Source organism: Lycorma delicatula, chromosome 1 (genome assembly GCF_047948215.1).
Source record: "Lycorma delicatula isolate Av1 chromosome 1, ASM4794821v1, whole genome shotgun sequence".
Classification (NCBI taxonomy): Eukaryota; Metazoa; Arthropoda; class Insecta; order Hemiptera; family Fulgoridae; genus Lycorma; species Lycorma delicatula.
The window spans coordinates 386,693,876-386,720,165 of record NC_134455.1 but is presented as its reverse complement, the minus strand read 5'-3'; the positions used below and the strand labels follow the sequence as shown (position 1 = coordinate 386,720,165).

Here is a 26,290-nt window from a genome sequence, read left to right as displayed (position 1 = left end):
TCCTGGGAACGGGTTCGTTAGGGCAAAAGTGGGGGAGATCTACATCTATTGCTGTTACATCTCCCCCAACTCCACGTGGGAGAACTACATGGAGTTCCTTAACGAACTCGGAGATGATCTGCAAAGGGCTGGGGTTCCTGTCCTTGTCGTGGGGGACTTCAATGCAAAGAACGCTGAAGTAGGAGGTGAAACAACTGACGAGCGAGGAGAGGAGTTGGCGGAGCTGACCGCCTCGCTCGGGTTGGTCAGCCTCAACGACGGCACCCCTACCTTCTGGAGGGGTATCAGGGGATCGGTCCTTGACCACGTGTACATCACGGACACGGTGGCACGCGAGTGGAGAGATGCGAGGTGCTGGAGGAAGAACTAGGCAGCGACCACAGGGGAATCTGGATCGAGCTGGGTGGCCCGCGACCGGCAGAAAGGCAGGTGACGTGGTTCGTCGGCGAAAGGCATCTACCGGTGCTCCGGAGGCGGCTTGCGGACCGCTTCGTTGAGGCATACCCGCAACAACCGGAGGAACTGGCGGAAGCGGTACAGCAGGTCTGCGTAGAAGAACTGACGGCTGTACGGAGCCCAAGGAGGAAAGTGTTCTGGTGGACTGCGATGATTGGCGAGATCAGGGCGAATGTGCAGCGTCTGCGGCGTCGCCTTAACAGGAGTAGAGCACAGGAGAGAGACGACGTCGAGGAGCTGGCCCGCTACCTGAGAGCGGAGAGAAATCGTTTGAAGAGGGAGATCCGGAAGGAGAAGAGCGAGTCGTGGAAGAGACTCCTCGATCAGCTACAGGATGATCCTTGGGGGCAAGCCTACAAGCTTGTTACCAAGCGGTTGGGGAGAAGACTGCCGGTCATCGCCGGGGACATGATCGGCGGTATAGTTGACTCGCTCTTCCCCAGTTTACCTGAGGTGGAGTGGCGAGTGGCACCGATGGACGACGCCAGACGGATCTCCCTTCCAAAACTTCAGGGAGCCGCTGCGAGGATCAACACCAAGAAGAGCCCGGGCCCAGATGGGGTGCCGGGGGCAGTGGCTCGGATGGTCGTGGAGGCGTTCCCGTGGTTGGTGCTGGACTGTATGAACAGTGCCTTCGTGCGGGGCGTCTTCCCGGCCTGCTGGAGGGTCGCGCGACTGGTCTTGCTGCCGAAGCCGGGCCGAGCCCTGGGCGATCCTGGAGCATTCCGACCAGTGTGCTTGCTCAGCACACTGGGAAAAGTTTATGAAAGTATCGTTGAGGGCAGGCTGACGGCGGAAGTATCGGCGTGGGGGAGGTCTATCCCCTCGCCAATACGGATTCAGGAGAGGAAGATCCACGGTCCACGCAGTACGAGAGGTGATGCGTTTCGTCGACACTGCCGCGGCAGGCACTTGGGGAACCAGGAGGATTCCGGCCCTGGTGTTGCTCGATGTCCGCAACGCCTTCAATAGCCTGCCTTGGGAGATCATTAGGCAGGCTTTGTTAGAGAGGGGAATCTCCGGTCAGCTCCAGCATATTTTGAAGGAGTACTTGAGCGACCGGAGAGTGTACGCTGATACTGATGCCAGGCAGTGGATGTTCCACATGCGAGCGGGGGTCCCGCAAGGTTCTGTTTTGGGACCGCTACTGTGGAACATCGCATACGATGGAGTGCTGCGGCAGCAGTATCCCGAGGGGGTGGAGGTCATCGGCTTCGCGGATGACCTGGCCCTGCTGATACAAGGAGCGACGGAACGGGAGATTGAGACGGAGGGGGATGAGGCGCTAAGAAGGGTTCACCATTGGTTGGCTACGCACGGGCTGTCGATAGCCCCAGAAAAGTCGGAGGCCGTCATCTTTGCTGGGAGGCGGCCCCGGCAGGATATTCGTCTGGCTATCGGCGGCGAAGAGATCAGGAGAGTATCGAAGGCGAAGTACCTCGGGGTCTGGATGGACAGAAATCGTTCATTCGGGCCCCACGTCGAGGAGGCCGTTTTGAAGGGTGAACGCCTCTTGGCGGCGATCTCCCGCCTCATGCCAAATACGGCAGGGCAGACGGAGAAGAAGAGGAAGGTCATCGCGACGACGGTGACTTCCGTATTGTTCTACGCGGCCCCAGCATGTAGCAGGGCTGTGGGCGTTGAGAAATACGGTCGGAAGCTGGAGTCGATCCATAGGAGGCTGTTCCTGCGCACATGTTGTGCGTATCGAACAGTCTCCGACGACGCGATCTGTGTCGTCGCGGGATCCCCACCAATCGACATACTGATCGACGAAAGGTGTATGCGGTTTGGCGGGGTCTCAAAGGAAGAGGCGAGGGCACGGATCCTGGATCGATGGCAGGAGAGATGGGCAGTGAGCCAGGCGGGCCAGTGGACCAGGCGCCTGATCCCGGACGTGAGAGCTTGGGTGGGGCGACGGCATGGAGAGGTGGACTATTTCCTCACCCAGCTGCTCACAGGCCACGGCGATTTCGGCAGTTACCTGCACAGGTTTAAACGCAGGAGATCAGCGACGTGCAGGTACTGTGACGAAGTGGACACGGTCGAGCACACTTGGTTCGACTGTGTCCGGTGGGACGTCGAGAGGAGAAGGGTAGCGGCGTTCTCACCCGACGATGTGGTCAGGCGGATGGTCAGGTCCTCGCAGGGATGGCAGGAGTCGGCGGACCTGGCTCACACCATCTTGGACTCGAAGGCTAAAGAGGAACCCCCTCGGCTGCGTGCACGCCTCTAAGGAGTGGCTGCTGATGGATGACTGAGTCGGTGTCAAAATTGTGAGGTTTATTATATTATGTATTATTTTTATGGTCGTTTCGTGATTGTATTTTGGAAATTGTAGCTGATGTGTTCTTGCGTGTTTGGGTGCTGTTTGACTGGAGGGGAGAAGCATAAGGGTAATTTGTAATTTAGTACCCACGTGCGCCCTTGTGGACCACAGGGCGGCGTGGGGAGAATCTTGAGGAAGTGTGAAAGTGTGAGTTATGTTAATATAAAAAAATAAAAAAAATTTACAGTTAGAAAGTGTGTATATTTATATACACTATGGGAATGTATTTTGTGGATTTTTGTAAATTTCGGCCGGACTGGTGGTTTCACTAGGGATGTATTTACGAGGAAAGGTTGCTAAAAATATGTGGTGTTTAGTTCTAGTAATTTTATTATCATGTAATTGTTGTTAAAAATATATGGTGTTTAGTTCTAGTAGTTTTGTTGTCAGGTAACTGTTGTTAATGTTGCATGACTATTTATGTGTGCATAGTTGTTCGGGTGTGAGAGAAGGATGGCCGGACCAGGGGATGAGACGTTAAAACGTCCAGATAATAAAAAAAAAAAAAAAGCCTCAAACAATTCTGGAGGCTGGGGTTGAATCGTGGCGACGATTAGGGCCCAGGGAGGTAGCCTTATTGCCTAGGGTGTTCTGGCTCCAGATACTGGGGTCGGGGCTCCCCGATGATGGTATTAAGGACCCTCAGGTATGAGAGGAACGCGAGAGGTCAGCGGTGCACGGAAGGCGTGCCGGCTGCAAGTACGATAGGGACGGGGAGGGTAGCCCCATAGCGGAGTGGGTTGGCCGTCCGGAAGAGGTGGTTGGCTCGCTCTGAAGAGGCTTTGGGGACCCCGGCGGGAGATCCTCCGGTAGGAGGCAGATAGGGTGGGCAGAGACTGCTGCCACGACACTGCAAGGTGACCATGCCATGTCCTAACGGGTGGAGGCTGGTTGCCTTGGGGTGTTTAATAAGATAAAAAAAAAAAAAAGGCTAGTTCCATTATCTCTCCATGGCTGCCCGCTTTCTGTTTGCACCAAAGAAGAGCAACATTCAGTGATCCGTTTTTTTGTGCGCCTAAGCAGTGTCGGGCTCACTAACAGGTTTCGCCAGTTATAACCAAGGGCGTATATATATACCTGTACACTATCGACTAAACCTCCACCCCGACTTCCCCCTTCAATGGGACTGCTTATAAAAACATTTCATCAGAAGAAGGGGGAATCGCCCACACACACAATTCATAACAATTCAAGAATGTCACACAACACTACTGGAAGCAACACATACAGCACGCCAAATACATACACCGACAAGAACCTGCAGAAAACAGGACAAGCTACTAACATTCACAACACCCACACAGCGGTGAAGATAGAAATCTTAAATAGTCACACCGCTTACCAGTAGCCACCATCAGACGCACGAGCAGAGTGTCCCTGGCCTCATCGCACCCAGGCAATCCCCACACGTACGGTGGGATCCCTAGGCACTCAGCCGAGGACCTGTCCGCCCCCGCGCCCTCCGGCATCATTCTCCTCTACGGGACTACTAATATATTTGGAGCTTCCTCATGACCGTCCTGACAAATCTTTCCACAGTCTTCCACAGTGCCTCACCTTGTAATAGGACTCGTAGGGTATCCTCATGACGAAACATGTGCTCACGTCTCAGGTTGCCGAGCATCTCTCTACGCTCTATGGCGAATCGCGGACACAAAAAGAAAACATGATGGGGGGGTCTCTTCCACCTCGCACTCCGGATAATTTTCAGATCGATCGAACCCAAATCTATACAAATAAGACCTGAACCCCCCCATGACCCGCCAGGAATTGCGTTAACTCAAAACCCAGCGTGCCATGGGTCCTTGGCATCACCCCCTGATGTCCCCAATAAGGCGTTAGGTCCACCTACCCTTCGTGGCTCGATCCCACCGCTCCTGCCATGTTTGTGCGATCTCTTCTACTAGTTCTTCAGCAGAACGCTTCCTTTCCTCTAATGGAAGTGTTCTCAGTTCCCTAGTTCTGCTATGCCGTATTATCATCAAGTCTACAGGCGGTAATCCAAAATCACCTCAACCGCCTCCCTTGACACCATCCTATAGACGGCCGCTACTCTGATGCAACACCTCCTATGGATGGATTCCAATTTACCCCTGTACTTGGCAAATATAACAACGCTCGCCCACAACTCAGCGCCATATAGCAGGGCTGAATAGACCACACCAGTAAGCAATTGCCTCCTACGTTGGGAGGGCCCTCTTGTATTCGGGAGTAGGCTAGAAATAAGCCTCCTCGTTTTCTCCGTCTTCTCACAAGCTCGGAGTACGTGAGTACTAAATCTTAGTTTGGAGTCAACCCAGATTTCCAAGTATTTCATGGCCACCTGAAACACAATTTCTCTCCTATAAAGGATCAGACGTAAAGTTGGCCTCCTCCTGGTCGCAGAGATCTCCGTCTTTTCAAGAGCCAACTCCAGTCCTACCCCAGCCATCCACTCAATAATCCTTGTATACGACTCAGTTATTTTGCCTGCAGCCTCATGCCTTGTTGCCGCCTCCACTAGCAACGCTATATCAGCTGCATAGTCAAATAATGTAACCGTTTGTGAGAGAACAACTTGAAATACTCCATTATAAGCCACGTTTCAAAGGATCGGTCCAAGGACCGACCCCTGTGGCACCCTCTTTTCATATTTAAAGAAAAATAATAAAAAATAGTTTAAGTCAGTTTTTAATTCGTTTTGAAATAAAATGATATACATAGATATAATTACACTTAAATTTGTAGAAACTAATTCCATCAAATAGGAAAGAATTGTGCGGTTAGGAAAACAGTTCATTAACACAATAATAATGATGGATGATCTTATTATTATAATTAATCTGATATCCTAATAACACGTAATATTTTTGAAATCAAAAATATCATCATTATTAAATGCATACCTCGTAATACCACAATATCCAGGAAAATATGAAGAAAAATATCGTTAATTACGTTTATCTTTTTAACAGGAAATTAGAACTATTCATGCAAAATGATACGGAAGCAGTATGAATTTAATAGATTAATATCACTTTTTTTTTTTCGAGCATTCTATAATAGGCGTTTCTTTGATAAGGAAAATGGATCCGATCAGTTTATTATCGATAATCATTGCGTTTAACTCTCTGCTATTTCGTGTAGTCACTTTATTTGTTTATTGTATAGTACCGGATTTAAATAACTTACCTGGAAAATGCTTAAGGAGAAATATCATTAGCGGTTGTTTAGTGGATATGTTTTTCATTCTACGTGATATTAAGTATATTTCTGACTTTAATTCTACCGGTACGTAAGTATAATGACATTTTAAGTCGATAAATAAATACAATATATTTCATTCCACATCTATTTATATTTATACAAACACAATAACTCTAGATTTTTTAATAGAAAACTGGAGCTCGTAACCAAGTGTCAAAAATTTAAACAAAACGTTCATGTGAATACAAGTCACGGAAATGTTTAGTTTTTGAGCAGGGTTAATCAAAATGAAATAGAATTTTGTCCTGTTTCACTGGTTTAAAAAATATAGAGGAAAATTTGTAGCTTTGTATTATTTTTTATTACTAAAAATGTGGGACTAAAAAATTAACTAACAATTTTATTTCCGGTCTTCAGAGATTATTTAGAAATTGTTATAAATTTCAAATAATTGAATAAACCCACAATTGTTTAGATGTTTTAAATTGCCGATAAACCGATAAAAATTAGTAGAAAATTAAACTTTGAAAAAACTAATGTAAATATTGTCGATCTAAATGAATACAACTTTAAGAGATTCAAGTTTTATTTAAAAACAAAATTATAAAAATACACATTAAGTTTTAATTTTTTTACTTACAAGCAATTAGTGATATGGACAATACATCGATTGTGGAACTAGATTTTAATTTCTCGCTAATAAGTTCACTAGTATTATAACAAATAAACTATTCGGTACTTTAGTGTTTTGATATTATTCTAGAAGTAAATAACAAAAAGAGCATATTTTTAATAAATACAACATACATATTTGAAATAGTCGAATTCGGTCGATTCGATTGGAAAAGAAACACGTAATCTTAAAGCAGCCAGCCAAATGTGTTGAAACAGTGGGACCTATTTTTAAAATTTATTGTACGTAAAGTTAATTACGGTTGAAAAAGTTCAACTGTAATGATAGAAATCTGTATATGATAGTAATTCGTTCTCTGATATTAGTTAAATTAATTTCATAACACGTAAGATAGGGAAATAAAATTGATCTTCTGGTACTTTTACAATAAACTCCACTGTTTAAAAGATGTACTTTGTTAAATCCCTAGTTCTAATCGAATGATCATTTAAATTCAAAGTTAAATGAGTATTTAACTTTAAACTAATCTTTCATACGCTCGAATTAGTTGACCCTCAAACGACCTAAAAAGAAATATAAGCGTATTTTACAGAATGCACTAGTATTTATTTTAGATAAGATTGTATTTAATCAAGAAATTTCAGTTAAACTTCAAGAATTTTTTTCGCATCCACGTCAAAGCCGCTTTCAGACTTTCGAGCTCCTGTGGATGCTAACGGACGTCACATATTCACGCTAAATAAGGCTAAATATTAATTTAAGTGTTATTTCGTACGTGGAAATGTTTTATAAAATGTATATGTATTTTTGACTGTAAAGTAACATCAGAAATCATTTTTAGGGCCGACTGTTATTATAGGAATAATACTTCATTATGGTGCCTTGTCTAATATTTTCTGGAGTAATGTGCTCTGCTATGACATCTGGTGGAATTTCAGGTAAATTTAGATTAATTACGTAATATAAACAAAAGCTATTATGAAATTATTTTATCGATTTTTTACAGTTAATTATCTTTGGCTTTTATTGTAGTTTAAAGAAAAAAAATTTAAGAAATACTGTCTGATGCAATCGATTAAATTACCCATAATAATACAGTATATATTAATAAGTTATACATTATCACACCACGCGATAAAGAATGTGAAAGTTGAATTACAATAGAATATACCTTTTATTTTGCAGTTAATTTTATTAAATCATTAATTGGAAGAGACACGTCTATGGAATGGAATGGAATGCAAAGTTGGCAGGAGTCTATTACTCCCTACTTTATCGCAGAACCTGGACAGAGTCCCTTGCTGCTGGATCATTCTAATCGGGCTTGTTTTTAAAAGGGTTATTTTTTAATCTCGGATCTAATTTTTCAAGTTTTGTCTATTATTATTTTAGTGAATTTAAGACGGATTTAATTGCATTCCAATCCGTTGTTAAACCAGCGTTATCGAACCCATTTCATGGGCCGACCGCGGAAGGCTAGGCTTATAAAGCCTGTCCTCCCGACGTAATTCCCCTTCAGACCGTCCACTGAAGTCCTTTCGGTGCTAACTCTTTAATAGGCTAGCAGGAATACGCCACAACGGGGCACTAGCTATAAGGAGGGAGCAATGCGTCCCCTTTTCCGGAGGAGTCGCAATTGCTGGGATATTTTGTCTTACTGTATGTTTTTTTTCAATTTAGACCGCGTTTTTGTTTTATGCGCGACTTGCCGTGTTTGACGTCTTCAAACTATATAACTCGCGAAAACCTTTCACTCGCGACCCCGGAAACGCGTCTGACGCACTATTCCATTTATGGCTCATGCGATATGGAGGCCCCTAAGCCTGGTTTGTCGATTTTCGGCTACCGCACCGCACCATCACGGTGGTTCGTCCAGTACGGCGTGAGGCCGCTTCCTTACAACTCTCGGAGTTGGGTCCTCTCGGCAGATGTCCCGAAGATGACTGTGTTCGGACACAGCCGCTCTCCCGAACAGTCTGCGCGCCTGCGCCACCCCCACCTCGGACACGGATTGAAATCTCGCATCAGATCGGAGAGTGGCGTTCCTGACGAACCACGGAGCTCCAAAGATCGTCCGCAACGCGATGTTTTGGACGGCCTCGATCTTCTTTTGAAGCGAGGAGCTCAACACTGCCCCCCATGCCGGGTAAGCATATGTTAGAATCGGCAGTACGTACAGCCGAAAAATGAGGAGCTTAGTTGCCAGTGGGTACGGGCTGGCATTGTTCAGCACTGGGTATAGCGAGGCTCTGGCGGCCTTAGCCCTCCGGGTCGCATAATTTACATGTTCGCCGAAGGTAAGCCGCCTGTCCAACACCACCCCCAGGTACTTAACTGTTTTCTCAAAAGGGATTTTCTCCCCTGAGATTTCCAGCTCTCTGGTCGGTTTTCGTGTCTTGCATGTGAACATCACGGCCACCGATTTTTCACCGTTGACCCTGATTCTCCACATGTCGAGCCACGGTTCCACTAAGTCCAGCTGCCTTTGGAGCCTCCGGACCGCGTAATCCACATTTGCGGATTCGTAGAAATATGCCGTGTCGTCTGCGTAAAGGGCCGTTTTGACCCCTTCCGACAGCGGCATATCGTTCACGTACAAAGTGTACAAGAACGGGGAAAGTACTGCTCCTTGGGGAACCCCAGCGGCTATTTCTCTGGTAGAGGAAATCGTTTCCCCTACGCGCACGACAAAATGTCGGTCTAGCAGATATGACCGCATCAGTCTGACATAGCGGTAGGGGATCGCCGATCGCGCTAGCTTATAAAGCAGCCCGCTATGCCAAACTTTGTCAAAGGCCTTGGCCACATCCAGAAAAGCGGCTGCAGTCACCCGTTTCCTGTTCAGGCCTCCGACAAGGTCGTCTATTATTTTTACCAGTTGGAGGGTGGTTGAGTGACCCTCCCTGAACCCAAATTGCTCGGGCCGCACTTCTCCATCCATGTATCGCCTCAGTTTTTCGAGAAAAATCCTCTCGAACAACTTAGACAATACCGGTAACAGGGAGATTGACCTATAATTCCGTGGGAAAAGTAAACTTTTCCACGGTTTGGGTAAACATACGACTTTGGCCGTTTTCCAACAATTCGGGAAATATCCAACGTACAAAATGGACGTGAATATCACCGAAATTGCTGTAATCACGGAGGCCGGTATGTTCTGGAATGCACGGGCGCTGATCCCGTCGACACCCGGGGCCTTGTCGGGGCTTGTGGCCTTAATGGCTGCGGAAACTTCCGCTTCAGTGACTTGGTCAATCTCTAGAGGGGCGTCCTCCACCTGTGAGAAATAATCTACAAGAAAGGATTCCACCTCGGTTGTGTGCTCGTTGTTCGTAGAGGGAGGGGGGTTTGGAGTGAACTGCTCCTCCAAGGTATCGGCGAATACCTCGGCCCTCTCCGCCTCCGAGTATGCAAGAAAACCTCGCTGCCCCACAACCGGATGGCGAGGCTTCTTCTCTTCTCGCAGTCTCCTGTTCAACCTGAACACCGAGGAGATGTCGTCAGAGACCGAGGCGAGGTATTCGTTCCACGAATCCTCTCGATGGCTTGTCAGCAGTTGTTTTACCCTGTCCGTTTGATTATAAAAGGCCCGCTTATCAGCGGGGGACAGGGTGATTCGATATCTCCTCAGTCGTCGTTTCTCCGTTATGGCTTCGGAGATATGAGGAGGGAGGTCGTTTCGAACAACTGCTCGAGTTTTGACCGATGAGCTGCCTGCCAGGGCCTCGGTCATTGACGACGTGACGCGCCCGACAGTGTCGTCGATTTCCTCCGGGGTGTTCAGGAGCTCAGGATTTACCGGCCTGTACTCCCGCTGGAGGGTCTCGTAGAACCTTTTCCAGTTGACTGACCTTCGGGGTATAGGCGGGGGATCTCGGCCACCCCCTGCCTGACCTAGTTCCAACAGGACAGGGGAATGGTCCGAGCTGAGGTCTTCTATCGTTTCAATCATGAATGGGAGGGTACCCCCTTCATGACTGCGATATCCAGCACGTCAGGCCTAGATCTGCCTGAGCGATGCACGAACGTGGGCACCTCAGGGCCTACGACGACCAAGCGGCGGGCTCTCGCCCTTTCGTACAGCAATCTGCCATTCGGATTTGTCAGAATGCTGTTCCATGACACGTGTTTGGCATTGAGGTCGCCCATGAGTATCATGGGCCCATCCCAATTTTCCAGCACGGCATCCAGATCTGCGCCGGTTACCGCGTCGTTCGGCTTGCTATAAGCCGAAACCAGCCGATACACCGTGCCCAGATGCTCCACATGCACACACGTTTGCTCCATCACGTTTGTATGAAGAACAACGCGCGTATGCATGTGGCGTCTGTGGACTAAAACCGCAGTTCCACCAGAGGTGCGAGATCCGGGTCGAACTGGCCTATCCGTCCTATATGTAAAATAGTTCCGAAGGGTCAGTTGCTTGCTTGGGTTCAAGCACGTCTCAGACAACAGTATCACGTCTATCAGTAGATCCTCGGCCAGACGGCATAGTTCCTCCGTCCGGCCTACTACTGAGTTGGCGTTCCACTGCAAGAGTCTGAGGGTGGGCCTAACCATACCTGGACAGTACAGCAATGAGGCGCTCTATTAAGGACTGAATACAGTCCTTGAGAGATTTTGCCTGGAGCAGGCGTGGCAAAACCATCATGATATCTGGCAGGATATCCTTCACTGTCATCTGCGACAGGAAGTCCATGCCAGTGGTCTCCAACGGGGTAGCCGGTTTCGGATTGCCGCTGGAGGTGCCTTTTGGCGCGGCCGCCCTTTTGGTGGGGCGCGGGGCTACAGGGGCCGGGGTGTTTTTAACAGCCTGCTTGGCCTTCCCAGCCGGAGCAGGCTTTGCCTTTCCCGTCGAGGAAGGCTTGGCCTTCTTCGCCGGGGCCGGCTTTGTCGCCGCCTTTTGTTTCACCACCTTCTTGGTGGTCGCCGCCGATTTTGGCTTGGCGGGTGTTGGGGAGGGTACCTCCCCTTTTTTCACTACCGCCTTGGCCACAGGTGCCGGCACCTCCGGTTTGGGGGCTGATTTCCCCCCACCGGCAACACGGGCCCAGCTGCGGCCGTCAACAGTTGCGGGCTTTTTAATGCCCTTGACCTTATTGACTTGCTCCTTATAATAGGGGCAACCCCGGTAATTAGCTGGATGAGGCCCCTTGCAGTTAACGCATGAGGCTGGTTCCTCACGCGGCTTAACGCATGTGGCAGTGTCGTGGTCCCCACCACACTTGACACATTGCTGGGCCCTCTGGCAGTAATTGGACGAGTGTCCAAATTTCTGGCATCTGTGGCACTGGAGTGGCCCCCCTCGCGACACAAACGCAGTCACTGCGACCTTGCAGTAAAAAATACTGCCAAGGTCATAAATGGTCCGGGCCGAAGGGGTCCTCTTAAGGGCCACTAGGCAGGTCGGGGTTTCCCGACCGTCCCTTGTGAGGAGCTTCTTAACCGAAACCACCTCATAGCCAAGGGAGGTCAGTTCCTCCCTTACTTCCTCCGGGGCAGCCCCATAGGGGATCCCCCGTATAACCACCTTCAGCTCCCTGTCCTTCGGGAGCTGAAAGGAGTGAAAGGCGATTCCCTTCGAGTGCAGAAAACTCTGCACCGCCCGGTAATCCGCCTCGCTGCCCAGCTGCAGCCTTATCGAGAGCCCGGTGCTTTTAGCCACCAGGCGCCTCCCGATCCGCGACTTAATGTCGCGCGCTAATGCTGGCCACTCCTTCGGGCAGTCCAGCATTATTGGCGGGATTTTCTCCCGCCTGATGGTAGCAGGCTGTGATGGGGCCCCATCATCAGCCTGCGGGTTGGCGGCTGCTGCAGCCTTGCTGCAGCCCGCTACGGGCTCCGTCTCCATAGGAGGCGCGGAGTCCCGGCGTTTCTGGCGCTTCCTAGCGCCAGACCCGCTTTCCTCTCCACCGACGGACAGCTCCGGGGTGGGAGAACGGGGTGGGGCAGGCCTTACTTTTCCTTCCATGAAGGAGAAAAAATCAGACTAAATTTAAAAATTAAAACTTATATTATCACTACACTTGCTGTAAGAAAATACACAACAGAAATAAAATTGGAAAGTTTAATTTCCTGTTAAAATAAAAATTATTTTAGAAGTATCACAATAGTCTATTATGTTAGGCTATTAGTCTAATGTATAACTAATCAGACACGTCTAAGGGACTCGCTTCAAGAATTTTACCATAACTTTATTATTTACGAACGGATTTGAATAAATAAGATGTCATTTTCTTTTTCATAAGAAGTTAAACAATAACATTTAAATAAACCAGCGGTGACAAAGATATTAAAAAGTTTACATGCCTGCCATTTTGAAATGAATCGAGAGATCAGGTTCATTATTTTTATACAAATAAACCTCTAGGTACCCTAACTGTATACGAAATTTTACCTCGATACGATTAATCGTTTCTGAATAATACATTTTTATGTTAAAAATACAAAATGGCGGATTGCCGGTAAACCCAGTGTTTCCGGACATATGTTGATGGAAATCTTTTCTAACTTCAATTTAGGGGCTCACCCCTGAATTCTTGAAACGGTTTTTTTAAGCACTCTGTATAAAACATAAGAAAGGATTGTAATAATTTTCTGAAATAACTTTATTCGCTTCAAAACTATCACAAAATCGACATATTTCGCGCTCAGATCCAACAATTATCTTTTTTACTACATCTATTTTAAACAGTCATATCTATTTCATCGATTTTTGATTATCAGGCAATTCTTTAAACCTAATATCAGGTTCATACCAAATGAAACAAATATATTGTTTTATCTGATTAACATTTCCTATAACTGTCTTCTATGATAATCCAATTTACTTTGTGTTTAAGCGGTCAGTATTTGCAATATATTTTGAAGTAAGTTACATCATAATAAAATGTTATATTAAAATGCAGAAGACGTACACAGCGATATCTTTTGTAAAATCTATCCATACAGGGTTTCCCAACCCGATCAGCAGTATGTTATTATAACTTTAATTGATATGTATTGTTTTCGAGGTTCTAATTTAATGTAGTTATCGTCAGGGTTAAAACAACCGGTAGGAATTCTTATGCCATGTTTTTTGTTACATCATCTTGAACGGTGGGATGATTGCTTGTTACTGATGCTATCGTAATAATATTTTTACCAATCTTGTTATATTCCGGTAGGAATCTTGTTATTCCGGTAGGAATTCTTATGCCATGTTTTTTGTTACATCATTTTGAACGGTGGAATGATTGCTAGTTACTGATGCTATCGTAATAATATTTTTACCAATCTTGTTATATTCCGGTAGGAATCTTGTTATTCCGGTAGGAATTCTTATGCCATGTTTTTTGTTACATCATCTTGAACGGTGGGATGATTGCTTGTTACTGATGCTATCGTAATAATATTTTTACCAATCTTGTTATATTCCGGTAGGAATCTTGTTATTCCGGTAGGAATTCTTATGCCATGTTTTTTGTTACATCATCTTGAACGGTGGAATGATTGCTTGTTACTGATGCTATCGTAATAATATTTTTACCAATCTTGTTATATTCCGGTAGGAATCTTGTTATTCCGGTAGGAATTCTTATGCCATGTTTTTTGTTACATCATCTTGAACGGTGGGATGATTGCTTGTTACTGATGCTATCGTAATAATATTTTTACCGATCTTGTTATAATACACTTAGAACGTGTAGAGTCTTTTCAATGCGTATAAAAAAAATCTTACCATTTTTTTTTCATTTTTCCGCAGTATAACGGGAAATGCATTGTTCATATAAACAATTATAAAGTAGCGAATTAAAAATTGTTTACCTTGCTCAATCAACTCATTGTCGAATAGCGGATGTGACGATACAGACTTAAAGACTATTTTTTCGATGCGTTTCTTCTTTTTTCTTTTTCTTTTTTGTCACTATTTTTTTTAAGATGTTATGGTCCCGTTTTAAAAGTCTCATTTCTCTTCGAACTAAATATTTAGCTTCATAACTTTTCCACAGCTTAAGCGGTTGCTTTTCCGGGAAGGCCGAATATTACATGTACGGTCTATAACAAGCTCCTAAATCAGTTCCGTAAAATCTTCATCTGCAGCAGCTCTGGTTTTATTGCAAATACGCGACAGCGTATAATTTACATATCTTATCCAATTTATTTAAGATATTATGCGTTTTAAATGTTTTTTTCAACTCTGTAAAGGATCATAATAATCATATACGGATATGTGTGCCTCAAAGGATAATAAATCCACCGATTTGTTGATTACAGAATAAAACAATTCATGTCCTTGTTTGTTTAAATTTTTTTAAATTGTCACCTCCATTATACCTATTAATTAAAAAGTTCATACTTATATCTAAGTCATTATTGAAACTGTTTTATAATATTATCAAACGATTAAGAAAGTTTGTTATTTTTTTAGTCTAAAAAATTTTTAGTTAAAATTTTAGTTATTTTTTTTATTCGTTTTTACACAGAGAATTTAGTCGACCCGAATTCGGATTTAAGTTAGGGAAGTCGTTATAATAATTGTGATATCAATTTGAATTATTTACACTTTGTTTATACTTTTATTTACACTTTTACGCAGGGCCACCGCGAGGATTGCGGCCGCCTGCGTGCAAAAATAAAAAATCCCACCCCTATTAAAAAAGAAATTGTTTTTTAAAAATTGAAAACTTTTTTCTAACAACTAAGCAAAAATAAATATAAATTTAATCTCGTAACAAAATTTTGAAATTTATGCTTACCTAATACTACGATATTCCTCATACATAATATTTATATGTATATAGATGCTACGGTTTATCACAATTTTTCATAACTTATAAATATTCTAAATATTTAAAAATACTTGTATTTTTTTTTTTTTGAAAATTTATAGATACTGAAAACAAAAATTTTATAAAACATATTTTAACTATAAGGATTAATAGAAGAAAACAATTAACTTAATATTAAATACGTTTATTTAATAAAAAAAAATCCTTTCGGCACGCCGGAAGGCGAAGGTTGATTTTACCAATGCTAAGTAGGGGATAAAAAAAGATTTCCATCTGAAAGCTAAGAAAAAGTTCAAATTTACTCAAAACGACAACGGTTGCATGTGAAAAAAATGTTTCACATGTTTAGCATACGACAAGCCTTATCTTCTTATAATTCCAGCAACATTTTGCTCATCCCTTGCCGTAAGGGTTGGTCATATAAAAAATTGTTTCAAAAAATAGTTTTAGGTAATATTTAGAGGACTAACGACCACTTTAAACCGATTCGATACGGTGCCTATTAAAGGAGGTATGATTTTTTTAGTCTTTCAAACCCCATTTTTTCTATCACCTGAACCAATGGTTGATGATATCAAAAACTTTTACTTACATAAATTTTAGATCATATATAAAATAGTAGGAAGTTTAAACGAATTCGATATTTTACTTATTAAGAAAGTTATAGCGATGTTTTTTTTTTCGAAAAAGCCCCTCTATTTCCAGCCCCATGGTCCGATTTTGGCTGTTAATGAACTCAATCGAGATTTTGGGACGAGTTATTTTTAAAGAACAATTTTAAAGTGATTGGCACAAAATTACGGCAGTTATCGTGTCCACAAGAAACTGAAATATATATTTATATATGTAAACTTTTGAGCTGACGGTGGTTTTAGGGTCTGGGGGTTGTGAAACGTGAAGATATGTGAAATTTTCCGGAAGTCGAATCATGGTACCTATTACAATAGGTAGCTTTCTTATGAAATCTACCTAAAACAACTTAGTTTAATACATTCTCTTTCTGCTTTAAGCGAAACAAAATTATAAGTCACTCTAAATCAAGTGATTCACTTATCTGATGTTCGATTGAGATCATCACCAGTGCAGATAGTCTTTCTTGTGACATAACTGATCCTAAAAGTATTTTATTTATTTAAATTTTAAAAACGAACATTCGCCGTTAGCAACTGACACAAAAATAGTTAAAAAAAGATGCGTAGAACAATTATGAGATTCGAACAAGTTGAAAATAAATTATTTTCGTACATATATTCCAACACCTCAGTGGGACTCATCTCGGGTTTTAAATAAATTTCTTGTTCTTAATTCTTCAAAAAGCTCATTTACACTTATATCTAATTGTTTATCAGCGTTGATTGAAAATATGTACAATGTTTTCGTAATTCTTTGTTGTTTTATTTTATGCTGCGAGTATTGTATAAAATTTGAAAAGTATCCGTATGTTCTTTTAAGTAACTCAAATCTACCCTGTAATGCGTTTATTGATGTATCATCTATGGAAAAGAAAAAGGAATTTCTTTAATTGTTTTCAGGGTCTGGGATACTTTAATCAACATGTATGTAATCAAACATACGTTTTGTCTTTCAAATCCTAGATTCATCAGTTTTAGGTAATTCTGTATATTCATCAATGACAGAAGAATACTAGTGAAATTTTCATCAGATCTTAAGTCTATAAAATAAATTTTCGAACTTGTTCTACCGCTTCCAATGCAGACTGGATGGTTCAGGTTTATGTAACAATTTACTTACTGCACTGATTAGATTTAATATATTGTGCCTTATAACTATTTAACGTATAAATTTAAATGACTTTATTTTTGTACCAAGTGCGTTCGCCACAGTTCTGGTATTCATGACCCTCGTTTCGTCTTCATTTATTTCTATCAACGTATCTTATATTTCATCAATTTGGGTTTTAAGAGGAACTATGGCCTCTATCCGACTTTTCCAACGCGTTTTTGATAAAGATTTTAAAGTGAATTTTGACAATTTTTTTTTCTTAAAATGTTCCATTTATAATTGGATGATGAGAAAAACATATATAACAAGATCAAAAAAATTTACGGTTTTCTAAAGAAATTGTTTGCAGAATCATTTACAATTAAATTAAGACTGTAAACTGAGCAGGGTACAAAAAAAGCTATACGATTTAAATTTATTTTTTATTTTTTTTGGAATCCATTCCATTTTTCTCTCATGTTTGCGACGTTATCGTAACCTATTAAGTTTTTATCTGTAAGTGATAATTAGTCTTAGTTACTGAACCAAATAACTTTTGCAAAGTCTCATCTTCGAATAACCAGTACGTCATAAATTTATGTTTCATTTTTTTTTTTTTAATTCCTTTATTGTAAAAATAAATATTTATAAATAGAACGATGGTTGTTATTTAATGAACAAAGGATTTCCTGGACTTCGAGAATATCCTTTTGTTCGTATTGTACAAATTCGCGTTTTAAAATGAATTAGGTTTATATCATTCCGTTATGTTTCATTCATATGAGGGTGTCAAAAATATAACACTTGTTATCGTTGAAGTTGGGTTTATTGAAACATATTGTATATACCTTTGATTATATCATTTTATTTATCGACGAATAAAAAAAACCCGTACGGAAGATATTTCAAGCCTTTTGGTAGATGAATTTAAAAATCAAACTCACGTGTGATTTCACATGGTCTTAGTAAACGTGATGATAATTAATCCAGTCTGTTTGCAGGAAACTAATCGGTTAAATTTGACTGATGTAATGTTTAGGTATTTGAAAGTAAGTTTCTATCAAAGAGAAATAATCGATATTAATATACTGCTCTCGGGAGAAGTTACTAATATTTTCTTGCTTATAACTGAATACAGCAGCTCTACCTTCAGCTGAATGACCGGACCTCTTTTAGAATGTTTTATTTATTTATTATTTTTAAATTTTGAATTAAGTTAACATGATGTATTTGATTTTTTTTCAAAAACGTAATCAGTTTTTTGCATTTTTACTTCCAAATGCCGTGAGTATGAAAATGCTACGGATAATTTCATTTATAATCCATTTATTCATATAGTAACTGATAAATAAAATTATTACTTCCTTGTACGAAGTAAAGGAAGGAAGTATAGCGATCGTGAAAAATTTCAGTTTTTAGATTTCAACGGAAATATCCATTTTGACCATCCCTGAATGCATTTTGACTAGTTCCGACGTGACATCTGTATGTACGTATGTATCTTGCATAACTCAAAAACGATTAGCGGTAGGATGTTGAAATTTTGGATTTAGGACTGTTGTAACATCTAGTCCAAAATCCAAAGAAATTTGGTTTGAACTTTTCCTTAACTGCAGGAATACGCCCTCATTGAGAGCTTTTCAACGATATTTCATAAGTGGTACTTATTTTCATCGGTTACAGAGTTATTGCCAAATTAAATTTTAATTAAGAAAATATTTGGATCTTATAACAGAAAGACGCATCGGTTCGAATGAAACTTTATTTCTATTTTTATCTTTTTTTTTAATTTAAATATATTGCTTTATTAATTTTTTTTTTGTCTTCAATCATTTGACTGGTTTGATGCAGCTCTCTAAGATTCCCTATCTAGTGCTAGTCGTTTCATTTCAGTATACTCTCTACATCCTACATCCCTAACAATTTGTTTTACATATTCCAAACGTGGCCTGCCTACACAATTTTTCGCTTCTACCTGTCCTTCCAATATTAAAGCGACTATTCCAGGATGCCTTAGTATGTGGCCTATAAGTCTGTCTCTTCTTTTAACTATACTTTTCCAAATGCTTCTTTCTTCATCTGTTTGCCGCAATACCTCTTCATTTGTCACTTTATCTACCCATCTGATTTTTAACATTCTCCTATAGCACCGCATTTCAAAAGCTTCTAATCTTTTCTTCTCAGATACTCCGATCGTCCAAGTTTCACTTCCATATAAAGCGACACTCCAAACATACACTTTCAAAAATCTTTTCCTGTCATTTAAATTAATTTTTGATGTAAACAAAATATATTTCTTACTGAAGGCTCGTTTAGCTTGTGCTATTCGGCATTTTATATCGCTCCTGCTTCGTCCATCTTTAGTAATTCTACTTCCCAAATAACAAAATTCTTCTACCTCCATAATCTTTTCTCCATCTATTTTCACATTCAGCGGTCCATCTTTGTTATTTCTACTACATTTCATTACTTTTGTTTTGTTCTTGTTTATTTTCATGCGATAGTTCTTGCGTAGGACTTCATCTATGCCGTTCATTGTTTCTTCTAAATCCTTTTTACTCTCGGCTAGAATTCCTATATCATCAGCAAATCGTAGCATCTTTATCTTTTCACCTTGTACTGTTACTCCGAATCTAAATTGTTCTTTAACATCATTAACTGCTAGTTCCATGTAAAGATTAAAAAGTAATGGAGATAGGGAACATCCTTGTCAGACTCCCTTTCTTATTACGGCTTCTTTCTTATGTTCTTCAATTGTTACTGTTGGCTGTTTGGTTCCTGTACATGTTAGCAATTGTTCTTCTATCTCTGTATTTGAACCCTAATTTTTTTAAAATGCTTAACATTTTATTCCAGTCTACGTTATCGAATGCCTTTTATAGGTCTATAAACGCCAAGTATATTGGTTTGTTTTTCTTTAATTTTCCTTCTAATATTAATCTGAGGCCTAAAATTGCTTCCCTTGTCCCTATACTTTTCCTGAAACCAAATTGGTCTTCTCCTAACACTTCTTCCACTCTCCTCTCAATTCTTCTGTATAAAATTCTAGTTAAGATTTTTGATGCATGACTAGTTAAACTAATTGTTCTGTATTCTTCACATTTATCTGCCCCTGCTTTCTTTGGTATCATGACTATAACACTCTTTTTGAAGTCTGACGGAAATTCCCCTTTTTCATAAATATTACACACTAGTTTGTATAATCTATCAATCGCTTCTTGACCTGCACTGCGTAGTAATTCTACAGGTATTCCGTCTATTCCAGGAGCCTTTCTGCCATTTAAATCTTTTAATGCTCTTTTAAATTCAGATCTCAGTATTGTTTCTCCCATTTCATCCTCCTCAACTTCCTCTTCTTTCTCTATAACACCGTTTTCTTATTTATTAGTAATTAATAATAACAATAAAAAAAAGTATGAAAAAATATCAGAAGTTATTAATGAAATAAAATTGTATGCACTTTTCTTTTCAAAGAAATGTGTATATAATTTAATAGACGTACAAGGTGTCCACATCCGATTTTTTATTTATATTTGTTTTTTAGATTTTTACTGGAATCTGAAAATACATCAGAACTAGAAAAGGAGAAAAGATTCAAGAAGTACAAATTCTATGCATGGGGAATGCCAATTATAGTGATCGGTTCAATACAGCTAATCGGAAGATTACTTAACGAGTTATTTACAGAACCTTCTGGTAAATAAAAAATAATATTTTTCATTTTCCAAAAAAAAAAAAAAAAAAAGCTTATGTTATTAACTGGTATTTTATTACAAGTATACAATCTTTCGTGTGTATGTTTATATGACAGGAAGAAGAAAATTTAATGATTGAAAATATTTTAATCTTACCTTTAAGCCGGGTCGGATTAAAGGCAAGAAGATGTAAACTTGGACCATATCTGCTGGTCCATCACTCAACAAATTTCATTTTTATGGTTTTAAATAAACTTGTAACATTCTGGACAACTAGTCAGAGAATACTGTTACATAAATAGAATTTTCCTATATTAGCTTAAGTGATACACTGATTTGGTCGGCCCTAACAAATTTATTAATCGATAACTAGATTTTTACGCCATCATAAAATCCCTCTGTAAACCACACTCCTGGCTTGAAGTTTAAAGCGATGAACATAAAGGCTTGATAGGTTATTGTTCTTAATAACGCTACATACCCAAAAGAAAAAACATCATTTAGCAAATTTACCTCCACAGAATTAAGTATTTACTCAGAGATTTATTTATTGTTATAGCGAATGCTGATTTAGTGGAAATTGCAAAATTACAAGGAATTTAGCAAATCCTTTGCAAAATCTCCTTGGAAATTTTCCATGGAATGAGAGGAATTCTTGGAATAATTATTGTTACGACTTCTCTAACACCTGTAATAATCTTATCGTACCTTTTTTTAAAGATGTGACTTGAAGCTTAGAACCACTGAAGAGGCTTAGAGGGTCCAAGTTCCGTAATAATATAATGAACATCCGGTTTTTTGTTCATTATACGAAGTAAAGGAAGTATTGTATTCGCGAAAAATTTTGGTTTTCAGATTTCAACCGAAATATCCATTTTGACCATCCCTGAATCCATTTTGGCGAGTTTCTGCGTGACGTCTGTAGGTACGTACGTATTTTGCATAACTCAAAAACGATTGGGCGTAGAATGTTAAAATTTTGAATTTAGGACTATTATAACATCTAGTTGTGCACCTCCCCTTTTAAATGAAATCGACTGGGCCAAAAATGTGTATACAGTCAGACCTCTAAATAAATTTGGATTTTGGACTTTTTCTTAACTGCAAAGCACTCGTTGAGAGCTTTTCAACGATATAGCACAAGTGGTACTTTTTTCATTAGTTCCAGAGTTATAACCAAATAGAAGTTTAATTAATGAAATATTTGGATATTACAAGAGGAAGGCACGTCGATTCGAATCCGACTTCATATACATTTATATTTTTTTTAAATTTAAATATATCGATTTATTAATAATTATTAACCTTTGATTGTAAAAATATTTTTACAATAAATAATAATAATTTAACTTTCCTCATCCGGATTTTACAAATATAGACGTCATAAAGGTCATAGCAAAGAATCCACAATTGTAAATATTGTGGCATCGTAAGCATTTGTTGATGTCATGTGACAATTTTATATATCAGTGGATGCAAAAGAATTTAGATACATGCATTGAAATAGAAAAAAAATCAGATTTGTGACAAAATATTCGTTCTAAAAAAATGTACAAAAAAGACATAAGCGCGAACTTATTTTTTTCAATGACAATACAGACCATACATGCATAAAAAAGACTATAGAAACAAATAACAATCTTCTTATAGGGGAAATAAATAACAAAGACTTTTCTCAACAACAGCTCAAAACTTTTTAGAAATTACAAGCAGAAATAGTCAAACAGAAATATTAAAATTATTTGGATCTGGAATTTTCACTCCCAGAATAATACCAAGCTCAATTCTAGCTGTTATGTTGAATTTTCTTATATAAAAACTGCTTGCACTTAAGAAGAATTTCCCTGTCCCCCGATAGCCCTTCTAGAGAATGTTCGAACCGATTTGCCTCTCAATCCTCGCTCTTAACTCTATCCCGACTAGATAATTCTTTCACTGTGGCTGTTGTAATATAATTTCTCTTAACATTATTGTTACTCCTATATCTTAATCGTTAATAAACCTATTCCGCCATTTCTACTATTTTCTGATTCTCCATTAATTATTTTATGATTTCCTGCCAAAAATTAGCGCTTTTCTATGCACCGTTCATAATTTTAACTTAAAAACTTTTCATTACAAATTGTCTTATCGACCACTCTCATTTAACTTTTGAGGTGCTGTGTTCCAACTTAAAGAATATCATGATTCTCGTATTTTTTGCTTCCACGTCTTGTGTAGCCTCACCCGGGGAACCGATAGAGGGCAACTTTAACTTCGGAATATTTTACAGGTTAGGACATCATCAAGTTGAATAAGAAGATAAAGGATAATGAAAAAGAGATTCCTCGGAAAATACAACCGTAATTTTCCCTTATTACAGGCGTGTAATATGCCTACTCATATGCTAAACAGAATCAAATGTGATGTAGGAACAATATTCATACAGGAGGAACAATCATCGAAATCACCGCGGTCACCTCTCAATAACTATTGAAAGTCCTGCTATTAAGTTTTACAAATAACACCTTTTTCTGGCATTTCCGCAGATACCGTCATGTTATATAAGAATCATCGTATAGTGTTTCCTTTTTAAAAATATGCGAATTCCTGTACCCGAACTCGTATACCGGCTTATTGGCAAACAGTTTACGGGGCTGATACCCTTCTTGACACAGTATTTCGTATTCTTCCTTATCTGAGATATTTTTTAGTCGCACTATTCCTCTCCTTTAGACACAGTTCCTCACCTCAGTCACTATCATCCAGTGTTCACCGCTGCTTATTCTAATCTCTGCTCATTTACAATTATTCTTCACACTAACGGTACTTTCCTTACCTGCGACCAGAAGAAGCGCTCTGTTGAAGCTTCTCAATTCATAGGTCATAGAGAAATATTATTTGACAATATATTATTATATTCTAACAAAGAAAATAAAAAAATATCTTTCTCATTTTTAAAATTTTTTACAGTTTCAGAAGAACATTTATTTCCAAAAGAAAATGATGATCTTCATATCTTTATTTTTAAATTAAACTTGTTTGCTTTTAACACATTCATTCTGTCAAATGTTATTGGATTTTTTTTAATTACCTGGCTAATTTATAAATATGAAAAGCAAGCAAGGAAAATGCAATCAGAAGACAGCAGTTTCAGTAATCTCCCACAAAAAAGGTAAGAAACATTCCATTTTCGGAGGTTTATTTTGGTAAAAATGTATTCATAAATATGGAACCCATTATGATTTTGATAAATACCGGTATTAATTCGGAATAATATTTGTTTCTATATTTGGGAAATTTTTATTTCATATTTTTAACATCCGGCATTAATGATATAGATCGATAATTCCATACTGAATGTTATCTCATGTTTTATATAAAAACCGACACACCGATATAATAAATTTGAAAATATTTTGGTTATTACAATTAAATTTATGTAAAACCTCTTTTTCTCTTTTTTCTTAAATAAAGAGATTGAAATTCAATATTGTACATTCCTGATCGTGAATTTGATTTCAGAGAAAAATTATCTCCACTACTTCAATTTTATCAATAAGTGAAAGATTATTTTTTGTCTATAGGATTAAGATCAAAGCCAACGATTAAACAATCACTAGAAACTCTGTTATATATTTAATTTATTCGATTGGCTAGGCAGATGTCACATATGAAGTAATTGTACTCGTATTTTAATTCATTAATATCATTAATAATATATCAATGTTCTTGTGTTTCAGATTTTATATATACTTCAAGCTGTTCTTAATTCTTGGATTGCTTAAACTTGTTCATTTGATTCTTATATGTGTTATATCAAAAATAGATCTATCTTTTACAAGTATAAAAATGATCGAGTTAATACCACGAAGTGAAGGTGTATTAATATTCATTTCACTAATCTGCAATCACCGTATGTTATCAAAAGTATTTAACCAATTATGTATTGAAACAAATACACCCCCTCAACACATCTGTCACCGATGATCACCAGCAGTAATACTATAATATAATTATTTAATTATACAGTTTACAGTTATCTAATTGAAAATTAAAAATTGTGAATGAGATAAATGAGAAAGCGGAATTTTAATTTTTCAAGAATCTAAATTAATATCTAAATAGGCCTACCTTGTGCTACGTATAACTTAATGCAAGGGTTTCCAAATTATAACAGACTATTGTAATAAGGCTTTATCCAATCAGAAATACATTAATCAAAACACCAACGAACTAAACCTTACATCCGACGTCAAAGAGTTAATCGAACAAAAATATATTTTAATTTGCTCAATTTAAATTATTCTTATAAAAAAATTTTAAAAGTTTAATTAAAATATTAATACTTATTTTTTAGATTTTTTGTAATTGTTTTCCCGATAATGAATGGCGCTTAACACACAACAGTATTTTCATTTTCTTTTTTTATATGAAATGATGTTTAACCATCCTAACAGTTTTATTACCGAAATAATAATAATTGTTTTTTATTGACAGTCTCTCACACACAATCAACCTTCATATCCGTATGAAGGTATCAGGTAAAGATATAAAACAAAGAATCATGCAACAGAACAGTTATTATAAATAATATTTGTATATTACATTTGCTTAATATGTAGCTGTAGTAAAGTTTTCTTTCAATAAGTAACTTATTTATAATAATCTAAAAAAACACTTAAAATGTAATTAATTACATTTTACAAGTGTATCGTACATGTACATTACATACACTTCAGTACGAAGAAATTAAAATAAATGTACTTAATTTTTAATTAAAATACATGATGAAATTAATACATGTACAATTAAAAACATGTACGATATACATAGTAAATTAAAAAAAAAATAATATATATATTATCGAATTATTACAAATTGCATTGCAATTTCCAGGAAATGATTCTTAACCAAAACTAAGAAGTTCATTTAAACGTAGGTTAAAATACGGTTCGTTAGGGAGTTACTGCAGGCGAAACATTTAGCCCAGTTTTCTTCTCCCTCTATAAAATTAAACCATATTAAAATTTTTGGAGTTCAAATAGAAGGGTAAATTTGGTGATTCCTTATAGTTTTTGATGTAAGAAATTTAATAAAAGCGGTCACAAACTTCCATCTCACTTAGGTTGTAAGAAAAGCTGTGTAAAATACAAAAAATGTTTTGTCAGAAAATACACTTTTTTATGTTTGTACTAAAATAACTTTGTTAATTTACTAATAAACAAATAAAAATATCTAATTAAATTTGTCGAGAATTTAATTCTGAGAAAAGTGATGTAAATAATATTTATTAAAATTAAAAAATTTGAGATGTTTAACTTTAATTAGAAACAAAACACACAAATTGGTTGGAAAAGTGATACGATTTTAAATAGAACAATTTACATACAAATGCTAAAAATTATTAAAAAAAAAATTGAAAGACATCCTTCTAATAAACTATAAATAACTCAAATTTTTATAAAATAAAATTTATAAATAGAAGTGAGAAAAAGACACTAGTAGAATTGATATT

General features: G+C 38.8%; 1 protein-coding gene across 2 annotated transcripts; it reads left to right on the top strand.

Moving 5' to 3' along the window:
• Positions 1 to 5,822: 5,822 nt before the first annotated feature.
• Positions 5,823 to 26,036, top strand: LOC142318463 (putative G-protein coupled receptor Mth-like 3). 2 transcript variants are annotated; one of them, XM_075355051.1, is made up of 5 exons: positions 5,823 to 6,055; positions 7,447 to 7,543; positions 20,643 to 20,794; positions 23,746 to 23,947; positions 24,516 to 26,036. In XM_075355051.1, exons 1-5 carry the CDS (start codon positions 5,851 to 5,853, stop codon positions 24,760 to 24,762), a joined length of 903 nt encoding a protein of 300 aa, XP_075211166.1. In that variant the 5' UTR covers positions 5,823 to 5,850; the 3' UTR covers positions 24,763 to 26,036. The 2 variants fall into 2 exon arrangements, with proteins under 2 accessions (XP_075211166.1, XP_075211167.1); XM_075355052.1 differs by lacking the exon at positions 23,746 to 23,947 and having other exon boundaries at positions 24,516 to 24,653.
• Positions 26,037 to 26,290: the final 254 nt, after the last annotated feature.